General features: G+C 35.3%; 1 protein-coding gene across 2 annotated transcripts in view; it reads right to left on the bottom strand.

Annotated features, from left to right (window-relative positions):
* LOC150098418 (tudor domain-containing protein 5-like) overlaps positions 1-17,961 on the bottom strand; it is a 471,387-nt gene that overhangs the window by 376,772 nt on the left and 76,654 nt on the right. For both annotated transcript variants that reach the window (XM_090404821.1, XM_090404822.1), the window contains exons 4-5: positions 16,745-16,919; positions 9,227-9,360 (exon numbers count right to left, since the gene is read on the bottom strand). In XM_090404821.1, coding sequence (XP_090260947.1) covers positions 9,227-9,360; positions 16,745-16,919 — 309 coding nt within the window. The remainder of the gene's footprint in view (positions 1-9,226; positions 9,361-16,744; positions 16,920-17,961) is intronic.

The following is a 17,961-nucleotide window of genomic DNA, read 5'->3' on the forward strand; positions in this document are numbered from 1 at the left end:
ATCAAAACTGGTGAGATCTTTCTGAGCAATAAATACAAAATGTTATATTCAGGCAATGACAATCAGGGAAAAGAAGGAGTAGCCATAGTATTCAACACAAAATACGAGACTAATCTTCTTGAATGGCAGTCAGTCTCAAGTAGAGTAATGTGGGCAAATATGAGAATAGGGAACTGGACAATAAGACTTATTTGTGCCTATGGTCCCACAGAAGATTCTACTAAGGTAGAAGTAGAGGAATTTTTTGAGGCTTTAGAAAAAGCAACTGACACAATGAAAAATGAAAAGTTGGTCCTTGTTGGGGATCTAAATAGCAGAGTAGGAAATGATTGTGAGACATACAAAAATATTTTGGGAAAATATGGAGAAAAGAGCAAAGCTAATAATAACGGCAAATATCTGTTGGATTTCTGCTCAGGACATAGACTGGTTATTACTAACACCATGTTCCAACATAAAAATGTGCACAAATTCACATGGAGAGAAGAGGCAAGGAATAAGAAAAGTCTCATTGACTATATTATTGTTGATAGTGATGTTTTCTCCCTTGTGCAGGACACCAGAGTGTACAGAGGATTTGAAATTGGAAGTGATCACAATTTAGTCTTGAGCAGGGATAAAATTGAATTTCATATTGAAAAGAATAACATGTAAGAAAGTTTTAAAGCGAATAAAAGTTGAGCAGCTCTCAGATGTGAACTGTAGACTAAAATACACAAAGATTATCGAAGAAAAAATAAAAGAGTTTGAGAACAGGAATCAAACCTTGGAGATTCAGTGGCAAACTCTGAAGAAAACATTGATTGATTCAGCCAGAGACATGTGGTGAGGTTGTCTGCAAGGATAAAAAATTCAGAACTCCCTGGTGGACACAGGAAGTTAAAGAGGCAGTGAAGGCAAAGAAGAAAGCATATCAAACGTTCCTGTCAAATAAGTCAGCTTGTGCTCTTAGAGAATATAGACACAAATGCAAGAATGCTAAACACTGTGTAAAACTAGCTAAACAAAAGTCATGGGAGGACTTTGGCAAGAATATAGAAAATAAATATCAAGGTGGTGGCAAAAGATTCTGGAGGTTGTTGAAGAAGCTTAAGAATGGAGAAAAGAGTGCTGTAATAGGAATTACAGATGATAAAGGTGACATGAAAATGGGAGAAAAAGATATCGTTGAAGTATGGAGTAATTACTTTGAAGAACTGCTAAATGAAACAAGCAATGATGACAGCACAGTGGTAAAAAACACTGACCAGGCATGCAGTCAGGAATACATATCCATACTTGAAGTAGAAAAAGCCATCAAAGGCTTGAAATGTGGAAAGGCAGCAGGAGTAGATGATATTCGACCAGAAATGCTGAAGTATGGTGGTATAAGAGTCTTACAGTGGCTGCACTGCATAGTTCAGAAAGCCTGGACAGAGGGACGAATTCCCGATGATTGGAGTAGAGCTCATAGTACCCATATATAAAAAGGGAAATAAAACGGAATGTGAGAATTACAGAGGTATTTCCCTACTGAGTGTTCCTGGCAAAATCTATGCAAGTATACCTGAGAAACGGTTCAGAAGAATTGTGGGAGAAAAGCTTGGTGAAGAACAAGCTGGATTCAGGACAAATAGAGGCTGTCAGGATCAGATCTTCACTTTATGACAAATAGTCGAGAAAGCATGGGAATATAACAAAGATCTGTGTTTAAGTTTTTTGTCGATTTGGAAAAGGCATATGACAAGGTGCCAAGAGAGAAGCTATTCGATACGCTGCAGTTATATGGTGTCAATGGGGCATTATATCAAGCAATACTTAGTCTTTATTTGAGTTGTAAGTCAGCAGTTAGAATTGAAGGAAGTACAGGAAGATGGTTTAATGTTAAATCTGGTGTGAGACAAGGAAGTACATTATCCCCTCTGTTATTCATTATCTATATGGATCACATTATGAAGGAAAGTGGTATTAAACATGATTTACCATCTTTGCTTTATGCAGATGATGTTATACTTCTAAATAAATCCGCTACAAGTCTGCAAGATTCTCTGACTAAATTGAATAGCTGTTGTAATAGATATGATATGAAGGTCAGCAATAAAAAGACAAAGACAATGAAAATAGGCAGAATCATTGAAAATGTCAAGTAAAACATTTCAGCTATTTAGGCACGCTTTTTACTGAAGATGGTAAATTAAATATAGATATAGACAACGGAATCAGCAAATGGTATAGTGGGAAGTCAATTGAATAAATTCATATGGAATAAGAGAGAAATTAGTTCGGAACACTAAATTAGCTGTATACAAGACAGTGTTCAAACCAGTTTTAACTTATGGATCTGAGAGCTGGGTCAGAAGTAAAACACTTGACCAAAGACTAGAGACCACAGATATGAGAGTCCTGAGAAAGATTATAGGCATGAACAGATGGCATCAATGGCAATATCATATTAAAAACGAGGATATTAGGAAAGAACTTGACATTGTCAGCATCCAAGAATGTGTTAGCAGAGCTAATCTCAGGTGGTATGGTCACTTAAACAGAATGGGCGAGGAAAGATTGGCAAAACAAGTGTTCTCTGCCAGGTTGGCAGCAAAACGACCCAGAAGAAGACCAAGATATAGGTGGATTGATACGGTACAAAGTGCTTTAGATGATAGAAATATAAGATCTGCTAATGTTGGAGTCTTGACAAGTAACAGACTGATTTGGAGGAAAATTGTAGATAGGAAATTAATAATGATGTAATTTTTTTCATGTAGTACTATCATATCCTGAACACCCCTTGAGGGTACATGGCAGGAATTTGATGATGATGATATATATATATATATATATATTTTTTTTTTTTTTTAAAGAATTGAATGACTAGAACCGAGATTTAAGTAAAAAGATTTTAATATAAAAACACGAATAGTTTTGGCTTGTAACAGCCTTCATCAGGTGACATTATAAAAGAAAGAAAAAACACTGAAGCTTAAATAACCTATGAACATCATAGAAAGTCTCTATACATAATTAACATTAAATCGTTGTGTTGTATTTAAAGCTGTTCTTTCGTTTGTTGTATTCATGGGAAAGTACGTGCTAGTAGCATGTCTTGAACACCAATACATGATTACAGCTGAATGACTATCTGGGAGATTGTAGCTCAAGTTATTATTTACATGAACAGGATTGAAGATGATTTCCCTAGATTCCATGATTTTTCTCTCTAGTTCATCATTGCAACGGAAGATGTTAGTAGATTTTTCCCAGCAAACTTTGTGACTTTGGGTTTCATCATTAGGATTAGCCAAGAAAAAGATATGACTTGATAATGCACTGGCAAGCTGTCTCTTGTAAGTAATGTCCCTCATGTGTTCTACCATACGCAATTCGACAGATTTGTCTGTCTGCCAAAAATAAGGAATATCACAATCACACAATATTTTATATACAGCAGGGTATTTGAGATGATGATGACGACAAGGTTTTGGGTGGCTTATTAAGAAACGGATCTTTGGAAGCGGAGTGAACAAGGTTCTGATATTGTATTTTCTTAGAACTTTTGTTAATTTATGTGAAACTGTACTTATGTAGGGAATAGATACCTTTGAATTTATTTGTTTCTTCTGAATGATGTCTAGGAGGATTAAGAAGGAATCTTTCAATGATTCTCTTCGAATATCCATTAACTTTGAAAGAAGTTTCAAGATGGTTTATTTCTGTAAGAAGTTCATTTGAGTCATCCAGAAGAGAACAGGCTCTATGTCCCAAGGTGGAAATTATTTCAAGCTTATGAGAGGAGGGAAGTGATGGGACTGACTATGCAGATATCTGTTGGTATGTGTGAGCTTTCTATATATCGATATTTTGAGTTTACCAGAAGAGGGGGTCAGTTTGACATCAAGAAAAGGCAGGGAATTATCCGTTTCAAGCTCGGCAGTAAACTTAATACCATGATGTCAGCTATTGAGATGTTCGAGGAAAACCATAAAGGAATGATTCCTTTATGGTTTTCTTCATGTCCATGGCTCCAAATAATGAAGACATCATCTACATAGCGTTTCCAAACTTTAGGTGTTAAAATAAAGGAAGAGATAGCCTTTTTTTCAAAATCCTCTAAGTAAATATTTGCGAGTACAGGGGATAAAGGATTACCCATAGCCAGAGCCCATGATTTGGACTGGCTATGGGTAATCCTATTGGGACATTAGTGAACAGAGAAGTTAAGTCCAAGCTAGGCATGATTTCATCTTCATTAACTGTTATATCCTTGATGTATGTAACAAAATCTGTAGTGTTCTTGATAAAGGATGGTGACTTGCCTGAAAATATTTTTGAGGTATTTGGCAAGATGTTTTTGAAAGGTTGTACGTCAGAGAATTGATACCTTCTACAACGGGGCATAGTGGGGTGTTCTCTGTATGGATTTTAGAAACACCATATATGTGAGGAATTAACGGATGGAGAGAGCATAGAGATAAGTGAACGTTTCAGGATAACTCTGTGGTTGTTTTTAATAAGTTGTTTGTACGATTTTGAAGTTCACGAGTTGGATCTTTTCTCCCTCCACAAGATGCAAAACTTCTACGTATTGAATCAATCTTTATTATCAATAACGCAAAACCACCTGCAGATAACATTACTTTAACAGAACGCAAAGCTATTAAAAGTGTAAAAAACAACAGAGATATAATTATCCTTCCTGCGGATAAAGGCATTGCAACAGTCATCCTCAACTCTGAAGATTACCAGAATAAAATACTTGAATTACTACAAGATGATATCTACTCAATACTCGAGAGAGAGATCCAACTAGTGAACTTCAAAATCGTACAAACAACTTATTAAAACAGCCACTGAATTATCCCGAAACGTTCGCTTATCTCTATGCTCTCTCCATCTGTTAATTCCTTGCATATATGGTGTTCCTAAAATCCATAAAGAGAATGCCCCACTACGCCCCATTGTAGAAGGTATCAATTCTCCGACATACAACCTTTCAAAATATCTTGCCAAATACCTCAAAAGTTTTTCAGGCAAGTCACCATCCTTTATCAAGAACACTACAGATTTTGTTACATACATCAAGGATATAACAGTTAATGAATATGAAATCATGGCTAGCTTGGACATAACTTCTGTTCACTAATGTCGCAACAGATGAAGTCCTAACATTACTCAAGGACAAGTTATCCAAAAAAATGTTAGCCTTGCTTACACATTGCATCAAGTCCAGTTACTTCAGTCAAGATACTATATACAAGCAAAATCATGGACTTGCTATGGGTAATCCTTTATCCCCTGTACTCACAAATATTTACTTAGAGGATTTTGAAACCAAGGCTATCTCTTCCTTTATTTTAACACCTGAAGTTTGGAAACGCTATGTAGATGATGTCTTCATTATTTGGAGCCATGGATATGATTCCCTTATGATTTTCCTTGAACATCTCAATAGCCAACATCATAGTATTAAGTTTACTGCCGAGCTTGAAATGGATAATTCCCTGCCTTTTCTTGATGTCAAGCTGACTCCCTCTTCTGGTAAACTCAAAATATCGATATATAGAAAGCCCACACATACCAACAGATATCTGCATAGTCAGTCCCATCACTTCCCTCCTTCTCATAAGCTTGGAATAATTTCCACCTTGGGACATAGAGCCTGTTCTCTTCTGGATGACCCAAATGAAATTACAGAAATAGATCATCTCAAAATGCCTTTCAAAGTTAATGGATATTCCAAGGGAATCATTGAAAGATTCCTTCTTAATCCTCCTAGACATCATTCAGAAGAAACATATAGATTCAAAAGCAATATATCTATTCCTTACAAAAGTACAGTTTCACATAAATTAGCAAAAGTTCTAAAAAAATACAATATCAGAACCTTGTTCACTCCACTTCCGAAGATCTGTTTCTTAATAAGCCACCCAAAACCTTATCATCATCTCAAATACCCTGCTGTATATAAAATATTGTGTGATTGTGATATTCCTTATTTTTGGCAGACAGACAAATCTGCCGAATTGCATATGGTAGAACACATGAGGGACATTACTTATAAGAGACAGCTTGCCAGTGCATTATCAAGTCATATCCTTTTCTTAGCTAATCCTAATGATGAAATCCAAAGTCACAAAGTCTGCTGGGAAAAATCTACTAACATCTTCCGTTGCAATGATGAACTAGAGAGAAAAATCATGGAATCTAGGGAAATCATCTTCAATCCTGTTCATGTAAATAATAACTTGAGCTACAACCTCCCAGATAGTCATTCAGCTGTAATCATGTACTGGCATGCACAAGATGCTACTAGAACGTACTTTCCCAACAATACAACAAACGAAAGAACAGCTTTAAATACAACCACAATGATTTAATGTTAATTATGTATAGAGACTTTCTGTGATGTTCATAGTTTATTTAAGCTTCAGTGTTTTTTCTTTCTTTTATAATGTCACCTGATGAAGGCTGTTACAAGCCGAAACTAGTCGTGTTTTTATATTAAAACCTTTTTACTTAAATCTCTGTTCTAGTCATTCAATTCTTTTTAAAACTATATGCATGTTAACTGAGTTAATGATCATTCTTTCATATATATATATATATATATATATATATATTACATTATGGAAGAAACTGGAAATAGTGTGCATCTGATATTAGAATCTGATAAATCAAATTTAGCTCTTTGCTTTATGCAAATGATGTTACACTCCTAAACAAATCCAGTGCAAGCATCCAGGACTCTGTAACTAAAGTGAATAACAGTTGTAACAAGTTTGGCATGCAAATCAGCAATAAAAAGATCGAAACCATGAAAATAAGCCAGAACATAATAAAGCTAAAATTTTTCTATTAAATTAATAGAAAAAGCACTCACAACTGACTCTGGCAACCCATTCCACTCATTCACCACTCTCCACGCAAAAAAATCTAGTCCTTACACCCCTACTGACCACACCTTTATTCAACTTCCAGGGATGACCCCTTGTTCTGGTCCCTCTAGCTAAATGCTGAAACATTTCCTCTGCATTTATCCTATAAAATCCTTTAAGCAACTTAAATGTTTCTATCATATCCTCTCTTTTTCTCCTATCAACCAACTTCTGCAATCCACACACATTCAATCTATTCTCATAGGGCACATTCCACAGGCCACTCACCTCTGAATCCTCTCCACCACTTCCACATCCCCAAGAAACCCAGGGGTCCAGAGGAATTACAACTTCCTTTTCTCCTTGTTAATTTCTTCACTAGCCAAGTAATCTTATGTACTACCTTAGCAACCTAAGCAATATGTCCTCTAAACTTTAATGCTCTGTCTACCACCCCTAAATCTCTAGCTTCATCTATTTCCTGGAGTACAGTGCCATCAATGTGATACATGGCTTGTAATCTATTTATCCCAAATGAATAACTACATTTCTTGACATTAAACTGACATCCATTAACTTTTGCCCATACTGATAGCCTATTTAAATCATCCTACAGCTATTCACATCACCTTGATTAACTGTTACTGTATCTAATTTTGCATCATCAGCAAACAACTGAATATTTCCTTTTGGGTTATTTCCTCTCTCATTTATCTACAAATTAAACAGCAATGGTACCAGCACTTAACCTTGCAACACACCACCACCAGTCACCTGTTTCTGCATCGATTCTGCCCTTCCATATACCACTTTTTGATATTTGTCTAGCAGCCATGGTCTTATCCACTTAACCAGTCGTATCCATTCCCATTTGTCCTAATTTGCATAGATTGATGAAGAAAAACTAGTAACACAGAGGTGGTTCATTGCGTTATTACCATTCGTTATGTTAAAGAAGGACACTTGTAGGATAGAATATTTAGATATTCTATCCTACAAGTGTCCTTCTGCCCTATCAAGAAGATTTCCACTTTTCAAGGCTATGCTAAAGATAAACTCCACTTTAACCAACTATGGAGTGTATCAAACTCCTTGCCAGTGTGGATTACAATATTTTGGCCCAACTGGTAAATTAGCATTAGCTGCACGTCATGATGAACATTTAGACTACATTAAGTAAATAAAAAATCTTATATAAAGAAAGTTGTGAAAGCTTGCTATATTGTTGAACCTAAACAGTGAGTGATGGACTTAAATTATTCCTTTTTTTAATTTATTAATTAAAAGTTATTAATCTCCTATCAACAATCTTTCTTCAAATTAATCTATTACTTATCAGCCCTCTAATATTTATTATATTAGAACTTTACTGGGTATGTATTTATACCATATCACTCTAGCATAATGTATGTGCAGCTCATATGTTTTCATTATTAAATCTACTGGTTTATTAATTTGAATCTAGTTTTTAATTTGAAAGTAACACTAAAGATGCTCTTGATACTGGGGGGAAAAATCTTATGCTAATAAAAAAATTTACATAAGTAAAATCTGTATTATGTTTAACTAGTTATCATGTCTTATGTTCCAATTTGTGAAGTTATCTTTAGTCAATATAACAAATAACTTAAGCTGAAATACAATTAATTTGCTTCCCACTCCCCCACTTCTAAGTCTACTGGTATTACAACATAAATAAAGTTCATCAAATTCCTGATATACAATGTTAACGGATGTAGTACTGGATATTATGATAGTACGTACTAGATGACAAGTTTACATAATTATTAAATTCCTATAGACAATTCCTCCAACTTAATCTGTTATATCATCAGAACTCAAATATCAGATTTTATATTTCAATCTAAGGCAGCTCTAACTGTATTAATCCACTTAGATCTTCATCTTCCTGTGGGTCTTTTTCCTGATATCATGATCAAACACTTGTTTTGCTATCCTTTTCTTTCCCATTCTGTTTAAGTGACCTTGCCACCTTAGTTTATCTCTGCTCACTCATTCTGAATGATAACAATGTTAAGGTTTCTAATATCATCATTTTTCATATTATATTGTCAATGTTGTCATCTGCTACCCTCCTGTAATTTTTTCAGAAGTCCCATACCTGTGGTTACTAGCCTTTGATCAACTATTTTTAACCTAACTCTCAAATCCATGAACTAAAATTAGTTTGAACACTTTCTTATATATGTCTACATTCGGTTTTGGTAAACTTGTTTTATTCAATATGTATTTAATCAGAGTACATGAATAAATCAGAGTATATGAATAAATCAGATTAATAATGCTGAAAAGCAGCTAATTAAAAGCAAACTAACTAAACCTCATTTTTAATCTAGATAAATGCGTATACTCACTTCATAAGACCTTTCAAAATTCCGTAAAAGAAGTCCATCACAATGTTTCTGAAGAAGTGATACAATCTTAGTTTTAACAATTTCACACAACTGTGTTTTGGAAGGGTGACTCAGTCTTTCTGCTGGCACATTATCTGAAATTATTTGTAATTCTTGCTAAAACAGTGAACTGATTTATAATAATAATAATAAAGAACAAATACATTATACATAAAACCAACTAGTGCATTATTTACCCAGGCCAGATTCCCACCTCTGACAGGTAGAATTTTATAGGCCTTTTGTAGAAAGGGTTAAGTTTTTATTTAGTTAACTTGTTCAGTTTTAGCAGAGTGAATTTTTTAGCTCTGTCAAGTCAGTTTTTTTTCTTTCTGCAAAACAAGCAAATTAGCAAGGAAGAACAAAAATTTACAGACATAACACAGAACATGTCACATGATTTCTGTGCATTTGTGTGTGTGCGCGCGTGTGCGTGCGTAACAAGTGCTGCATTGCCAGTTAAGTTGAAATATCACATCAGATAAAATTAAGCAGAAGAAAATTCTAGCACTGTGATATTTATTTTAAAAAAATATAATAAACACACATGTAACTTATATTAAAGGTCTTCTAGCACATGTGATTATATATACACCTGGTTCAGTAGTTTGGGTTGCTAGTTGTTAAGGGAGTCATCCACCAAGATTGTGTGTGTGTGTGTGTGTGTGTGTGTGTGTGTGTGTGTGTGTGTGTGTGTGTGTGTGTGTGTGTGTGTGTTAGCAAGACACACACACACACACACACTGAATGAACAAAGAGAAAGCTAGATACTCAATTACATAAGGTGGCAGGTACACCAAAGGATGGCAATTTACTGGCCTTGATGCTAGATGTCATCAAATGCTCTGGAAATATCAAGAGTGACAGTATGTTTCCCCAAATCTTAGTCTTTATCATGGCACATGTACAGAGGTGAGATGATGTAGGCTGAGGACAGTCATGGATCTTGAATGGCAGAATCCATACTTGTAGTTGATTTAGGTAGTGGAGAAGTTGACTGTTGATGACTATCATTTTGGAGAGGATTGAGATGATGGCAATTGGTCGATAGTTTGATGGCAGACTGTTCCCTTTTTTTTGGAATAGGTTTGATATATGATTGCTTCCACATGTTGGGATAAGTGCCAGCTAAGTAAAGAAGACTGTAGTGACAATACAGGACAGGTGCTAGCTTTGGAGCACATTAACATTAATTATTCTGTTATAGTAGGAGATGATTTGCTTTGGTTATCTATAAATATATATCTTGAGAGAAAAGAGATGCCAAGAGCATAACAGTGGGACTATCTGGATGAGAGAAGGATGGAAGTGTACAAATGAGCAGAAGTTGCATATGGCCTTCAGCAAAGTACCAGAAGTTGTGGTTTACATTGGACAGAAGGCAGGTTTTTTGCTGGTCAAATTTAGATTTGTTGCATGCTTCAGCATGAAGGAGGGATTCTTGATACAAGCTACCTGTGGTAAGCTGAATTTTTTTCCTGAACTGCTTTGGTACACTTGCGTTGAACCAAGGTTCAGAAAATGGAGACAAGATTTTGGGTAGAATAGGAGAATGAAGGCCTTCAATGCTAGTGAGGATAATTTTTGTGAATCATATGGAGCAGGTGCTTAGGTCAAAAGAGCAGAAGCAGTAGTCAGGGTATTGGAAGGGAGAGTAGAAATTTAGAGATTGTCTCACTTCGTACTTTTGTAGAGCCAAAGGACATAAGGTTGGGAGTGGTTGGAGGAAGAACATTTTGTGAGTTACCGAGAGGAGAGGTGACTCTACAGTGTATCTAGAAGAACTGGTTAAAATGAGGTCAAGAGTACTGAAAGAGTGAAGAGTGTCATCAGGAATTTTTGTAGGTAGATTTGCAATTAGTCTTGGGTCATTGCTTATAGCAGAAACTTCTGCATCTCATTTAGCTTAGTCAGTAATGCTGAAAAATGGGAGTCAGTTTGAGATACAGACATTAAGTTCAGCTAGGAAGATGACCTCTCTATCTGGATAGCAGATGACAGAGATTCATGGAGAAGGTGAAGAGTGATTTCATAATTTGGAGACTGGTAAATAGAGCAGATGAATGTTGCTAAATAGGACAAGGAAACCTTGAGCCAGAGGGCAACAGTAAAGGATTTTAAATTAGCCATTCTTTGGCAATTTCAAAAGCAGAATAGTCAAAACTAAAAAAAAAAAAATTATGAATAAGTACACAAGAGCTTTGAAAAAGTTTAGTTATATTTAGTTCAGTTTATTATTTATGTTTCATTAAATAACAATATGAATGACTTAGGTGAAATTAATTATTTAACAGTAAAATTTTTTTCCATGTATCAAGGTGTCAGCAGTAGAAAAAAATGACAGAACCAGAAAAAAATTCAACGTGCCAAGAATGCTTTATTAAGGTGAGGTTTGCTGGCATTGTTTCTAAAATTTATCACTTAAACATGTAAACGATCAGTACATTTATGGTTCTCTTCACTAAATGCAAATGTTAAGAAAAACTTGTTATAAAACATATATGTCCCTAGCTCTTTCAACATTAAAACCTATTTTTAAAAAGGTATATCAGAAATGGGAGATGAATTCAAAATTTTCTAGTCCTTCTGACATACAGAAAATTTCTTAGGGAATTTGAAACACATGAACAGAACACAAATGAAGAATTCACTAGTCTACTGTAGAGAAATAAATGCCATAAGTTGCTTAAATATATTTGAAGATATGGCAGTGTTGAACATGGTGGTACTGTTATGTATCCATGTAGAGGGTGGCCATAATTAAGGAGGAAGTGTTCAGAGTCCTGTAGCAAAATATGTATTGAACAAACTTAATTTACAAAATGTACAAAATTCTGCCACCAGCAGACAACTGCACTAGAATCATATTTGCATAATCTGTTTCTACTGACGAGTTGGTGAATATAAGGAAGGCCGAAACGGATTCACATCATTCTGATAAGACTGAAGTGCTATGGATCTCACTTTACTGGAATGTGCATTGCTATTCAAGCTTTATTATCAACAATGCAGTAATGCTAATGCCACACTTCGAAAATTCTGGCATTTGAAGGAAAAGGTTCAACAACAATAACAATCTTAGAAAAATGATTTTACGATTTGAAAATAGTAGATCTTTAGCAGTTAGGCCAGGACGAGGACACAAACAGATTATTCCTAAACAAGTTGATGAAGTTGCAACTGCCACCGTGGAACACAGAATGAATAATGTACATGGGTCCAGCAATATCAAAGCAACTGGACATGCCATATTCATCGGTGTGGAAAATCCTGTCAAATGCCGAGGTTTGTCCCCTACAAGATCTATACTTAAGCTTGGTTTCATGGTGATGCAGAAACTCTACCAGCTTGCCCTGAAGTTCTTAGTTCAAATGGAGGTGGATGATACATGTCTGTGGAAGATCTTGTGGAGTGACAAGCAACATTTTTATCTGAACAGTAGCATTAACTCATACAATTGCTACATTTGAGCTGCAAATAACCCTCATATGTTCCATCAGACCCCCTTTACATTCACTGAAAGTCACAGTGTGGTGTGGTTTCACTGCATCATTTACTATCAGTCCATACTTTTTTGAAGAACTTCACCTGACAGGACCAGTGACTTGTACCGTCTCTGCTGTTAGGTATCGAGAAATGCTGTGCAACTCTGATGTTCCGCAACTGCAGTAGCAAAGATGCCTTGACACTACCCTATTTGTGCAGAATGGAGCACCACCTTACACTGTATTGCCAGTACAGAATGTTATGAAAACACTTCATTTAGATTTAGAAACCTTGAAAGTCAGAATAATGCAGCATGTGAGAGAAATCAATGCAGATCTGTTGTATTTCACTGTAGAAAATGTCATTCACAGAATGCAGTTCTTAGAACATCTGAAAGGAGAACATATTAAACCACATCTCTAAGTTATAAGAAAATGAAAATTGATTAGTCTCTTCTAGCTATTACTGCTTAATTAATCCCAACAAACATGCTTATAGTGCCAAATATTGCCTGGTAGCAGAATTTTGTACTATTTTTTTATCTTCTGTAAATCAAAACCCCATGTTCCAGAGTGTACTTACGCCAAATTTGTTTCAACTTTGTCCAATACATTTTATGATAATTTTTTTCAATTATTAAAAAAGTTTTTAATAAACAAAAATAAAAAAAAAATGAGAGAATGAATGAGAAAATCAGCTGAGTGAATATACACTAGAGAATCTTATATGCAGGTGGAGAATTGCAGGTGCACTGATCAGTTTGGTCACAATAGTAATTAATCAGTATATGGTTTACCTGCTGTTTATTAATTTCAGCTTGAGCAGAGTTTTAGTCAGTTTCAGACTTGTAGTTTGAGCATTTCGATTTTTTTCCTCACAAACATAAAACTGATATGGAACACATTGGGTAATGGTTACATTTATATCTGGGAATAAATATGAATTCATGTAATTTGTCAAGTTAATGTTGCTGTTATCCTAGAGGGACTTATGCCTCCTGATGAAAGCCTGCAAATAATGCAACAAGCAGAAAAACCATGAATTCTGTTAACTCTAAAAAACAAAGCAAGTACAGTGATGCCTGTTGGTTTGTATGCACCCGCTGTTTCAACATGCTTTGCAATATCAGCATATACCAAGTGATATAAAGAGTAATCATCATCAAATTCCTGATATATACCCTCAAGGGGCATACAGGATATGATAGTACTACATGAAAAATGTACATCATTATTAACTTCCTATCTACAATTCTCCTCCAAATCAGTCTGTTAAATGTCAAGACTCCAATATCAATCAGATCTTATATTTCTGTATTCTAAGGCACTTTTTACTGTATCAATTCACCTATATCATGGTCTTCCTCTCAGACTTTTTCCTGCCAACCTGGCAGAGAATACTTGTTTTGCTAATCTTTCCTCTCCCATTCTGCTTAAGTGACCATACAACTGAGATCAGCTCTGCTGATGCATTCCTGGATGCTGACAATATCTAGTTCTTTCCTAATATCTCCGTTTTTACCATGATATATTGCCATTGATGCCATCTGTTCATGCCCCTAATCTTTCTCAGGACTCTCAGAACTGCAGTCTCTAGTCTTTGGTCAAGTGTTTTACTTCTAACCCAGTTCTCAGATCGATAATTAAAATTGGTTTAAACACTGTCTTGTATACAGCTAAAGTGTTTTGGCTAATTTCTCACATATTCCATATAAATTTATTTAGTTGACTTCCTACCATACCAGCTTTGTTGATTCAGTTGTCTATTTCCATATTTAACTTACCATCTTCAATAAAAATCGTGCCTAAGTAGCTGAAATGTTTTACTTGTTCTATAAGTTCTCCATTCAAAATGCAGTTGATATTTGCACTGTCTCTGCCTATTTTACTGTCTTTGTCTTTTTAATGCTGACCTTCTTACCATATCTATTACAACAGTTATTCAATTTAGCCAGGGAATCTTGCAGACTTGTAGCGGATTTATTTTGAAGTATAACATCATCTGCATAAAGCAAAGAGCTGAGATTAACACCTCCAATTTTAATATCATGTTTAATACAACTTTCCTATATAATGTGATCCATATAGATAATGAATAAGAGAGAGGATGATGTACATCCTTGTCTGACACCAGATTTAACATTAAACCATCTTCCTGTACTTCCTTCAGTTCTAACTGCTAACTAATTCAAGATTCAAATAAAGACCAAGTATTGCTTGATATAATGACCCATTAACACTATATAACTGTAGCGTTTTGAATAGCTTCTCTTTTGGCACCTTGTCATATGCCTTTTCCAGATCTACAAAACTTAAATAGAGATGTTTGTTATATTCCCATGATTTCTCCACTATTTGTCGTAAAACCTGATCCTGACAGCCTCTATTTGGCCTGAATACAGCTTGTTCTTCACCAAGCTTCTCTTCCAAAATCCTTGTCAATAGTTTCTCAAGTATACTTGCATACATCTTACCAGGAACACTCAGTGGAGAAATACCTCTGCAATTCTCACATTCAATTTTATTTCCCTTTTTATACATGGGTACTATGAGAGCTCTATTGCAATCATCTGGAATTCGTCCCTCTGAACTATGCAGTGCAGCCACTATACGGCTTTCATACTTCCATATTTGAGCATTTCATGGTCGAATATCATCTATTCCCAATGTCTTTCACGTTTTCAACTTTCCACTATTCCCAATGTTTTCAAGTATGGATATGCATTCTTGAGTACATGTCTGGTCAGTGTTTATTTGTCACTGGGCTGTCATCACTGCTTGTTTCATTTAGCAGTTTTTCAAAGTAATTACTCCATACTTCAAGGATATCTTTTTCTCCTGTTTTCATGTCACCTTTATCATCTCTAATTCCTTTTACAGCACTCTTTCCTCCATTTCTGAGCTTCTTCAATAACCTCCAGAATATCTTGCCACTTTCTGGATATTTATTTTCTATTTTCTTGCCAAAGTCCTCCCACGACTTTAGTTTAGCCAGTTTTACACAGTGTTTAGCTTTCTTACATTTGACTCTGTATTCTCTAAGAGCACAAGCTGACTTATTTGCCAGGAACTTTTGATATGCATTCTTCTTTTCCTTCACTGCCTCTTTAACTTCCTGTGTCCACCATGGAGTTCTGATTTTTCTATCCTTGCACACAAGCTCACCACATGCCTCTCTGGCTGAATCAATCAGTGTTTTCTTCAGGGCTTGCCACCAAATCTCTAAGGTTTAGTTCCTACTCTCAAACTCTTTCATTTTTGATTCAAAAATGTTTGTGTGTTTGTGTGTTTTTGTCTAGAGTTCACATCTGAGAGCTGCTCAACTTTTATTCGCTTTAAAAGTTTCTTTTCAATATAAAAATTAATTTTATCCTGCACAAGAATAAATGGTGATCATTTCCAATTTCAAATCCTCTGTAGACTGGTGTCCTGCAACAGGGAGAAAACATCGCTATCAACAATAACATGGTCAATGAGACTTTTCTTATTCCTTGCCTCTTCTCTCATTGTCCAGTTCGCCATTCTGATATTGAACACATCACTCTACTTGAGACTGCCTGCCATTCAAGAAGATTAGCCTTGTATTATCTAGTGTTGGATACTATGGCTACTCCTTTTCCTTGATTGTCATTGCCTGAATATAACTTTCAAATGATGGTACAACATGATAGAATAAAGAGTAATATTAAATATAAATATTAATTTGATTAAATTCCTTCCGACCCAAGCAACAATAACATAAAAACAGGAAGACAGATACAAACAGATGCTTTGCACATTACTGTAAAACATACCTAAAGAGTTCAAAATGAAACTTAATTACAAAATAATACATATTCAACTTCTAGGTAGAATCCAAATTTAATTTCATCACTTGAACATTCTGATAACATATACAAAAATAAAATGTTTTGTTTTATTAATTAGCTCAAGCAGAGAAAAATTAAGTTTTTTTTGGCAGAAAGAGATCGATAAAATCTAAAAAAATACAAACATGCAGCTTCCAGGCACAAATCTCTAGACTTCTTCCATGCTCTAACATCATGCAGTAACCAGTCACCACTTCCCTCTGGTCTCTCAGTGGCAAACACATCTGGCAATGCATTAATAATATCAATCAAACTGAAGAATCCATGTTCATTTACGTCAAGTTCTTTCCCAGTGACTTTCTATAAGTAACAGAAGTAGAGATACAAATTTAAGCAGTGACTGAAGAACTGTCAAAAAATTTTAGAACAAGACATATAGTACTATAGAGAATAAGTAGCTAATATTTTGATTTATGCAAAAAAAGGTAACATTCAAAATAACAAAGAAGAATTAAAAAAAAAAAAAAAAAAAAAGACAACACATCTCTGTTATCACATTATTTATATAGTGAATTACATGTCATCCAAAATTCGTAACTTGGTTGAAGTAACCCAACATCAGATAAGTGAACTCTATTAAGTTCTAACAGGTAAGCTTAGGCATTGATGGTTATTCGTGACTTATTTTTCACGGTATTAACAACACCACAAACACTTTTATCAACAAGGATGTTTTATTAACGCTAATATTTCGCTGATTTTCAACTCAGCATCATCAGAGCACAACACACATGTAAACGCGACAGTGAGTGAGTGAAACAATATAATTGCAAAAGACAAAAGATCTAAAGTCCTATTTTTGGCGCCCTCTAACGGAAAAAAAAAAAAAGCAGCAGTTATCCAGGAGTTTTCTTAGGATAACCGTCTCCCAAATTTTTGGCAAATTAATGCAACCATATTTGTTAAGGTTGGGAGAATTCTTCAAAGCCATTGCTGACTCAAAAAATAATCTTTCAGATCTATAACGACTCCTAAATAGCACATTCGTTTTCCTCCATCTAATCCTGTGTGAAGGAGTGAAAATACCGTGAAAAATAAGTCATGAATAACCATCAACGCCTAAGCTTATCTGTTAGATTAATGATTCTGCACGGAGAAGATATCATTATTCCTGATACCTCCAAGGAGTCCGAAGACTCATCGCGGGAGGACATCTTCAACTGTCTCTACACCTTACCTCTACTACGAATCAACGCCACCTACCGCCCACCTCCAACACCACCACAACTAGTAATTTTTGTCTGTAAATTGCGTGTGTTCTGAAGGGCCGATTTGTATGTATGCGGGATGAAAAACCCGAGTTTCCGGGAGAAAAAACCCTGCTACCTCCGTATGAGATCAG

This window comes from Typopeltis vanoorti, chromosome 15 (genome assembly GCF_054136105.1).
Source record: "Typopeltis vanoorti isolate ZY-2024b chromosome 15, IOZ_Tvanoo_1.0, whole genome shotgun sequence".
Classification (NCBI taxonomy): Eukaryota; Metazoa; Arthropoda; class Arachnida; order Uropygi; family Thelyphonidae; genus Typopeltis; species Typopeltis vanoorti.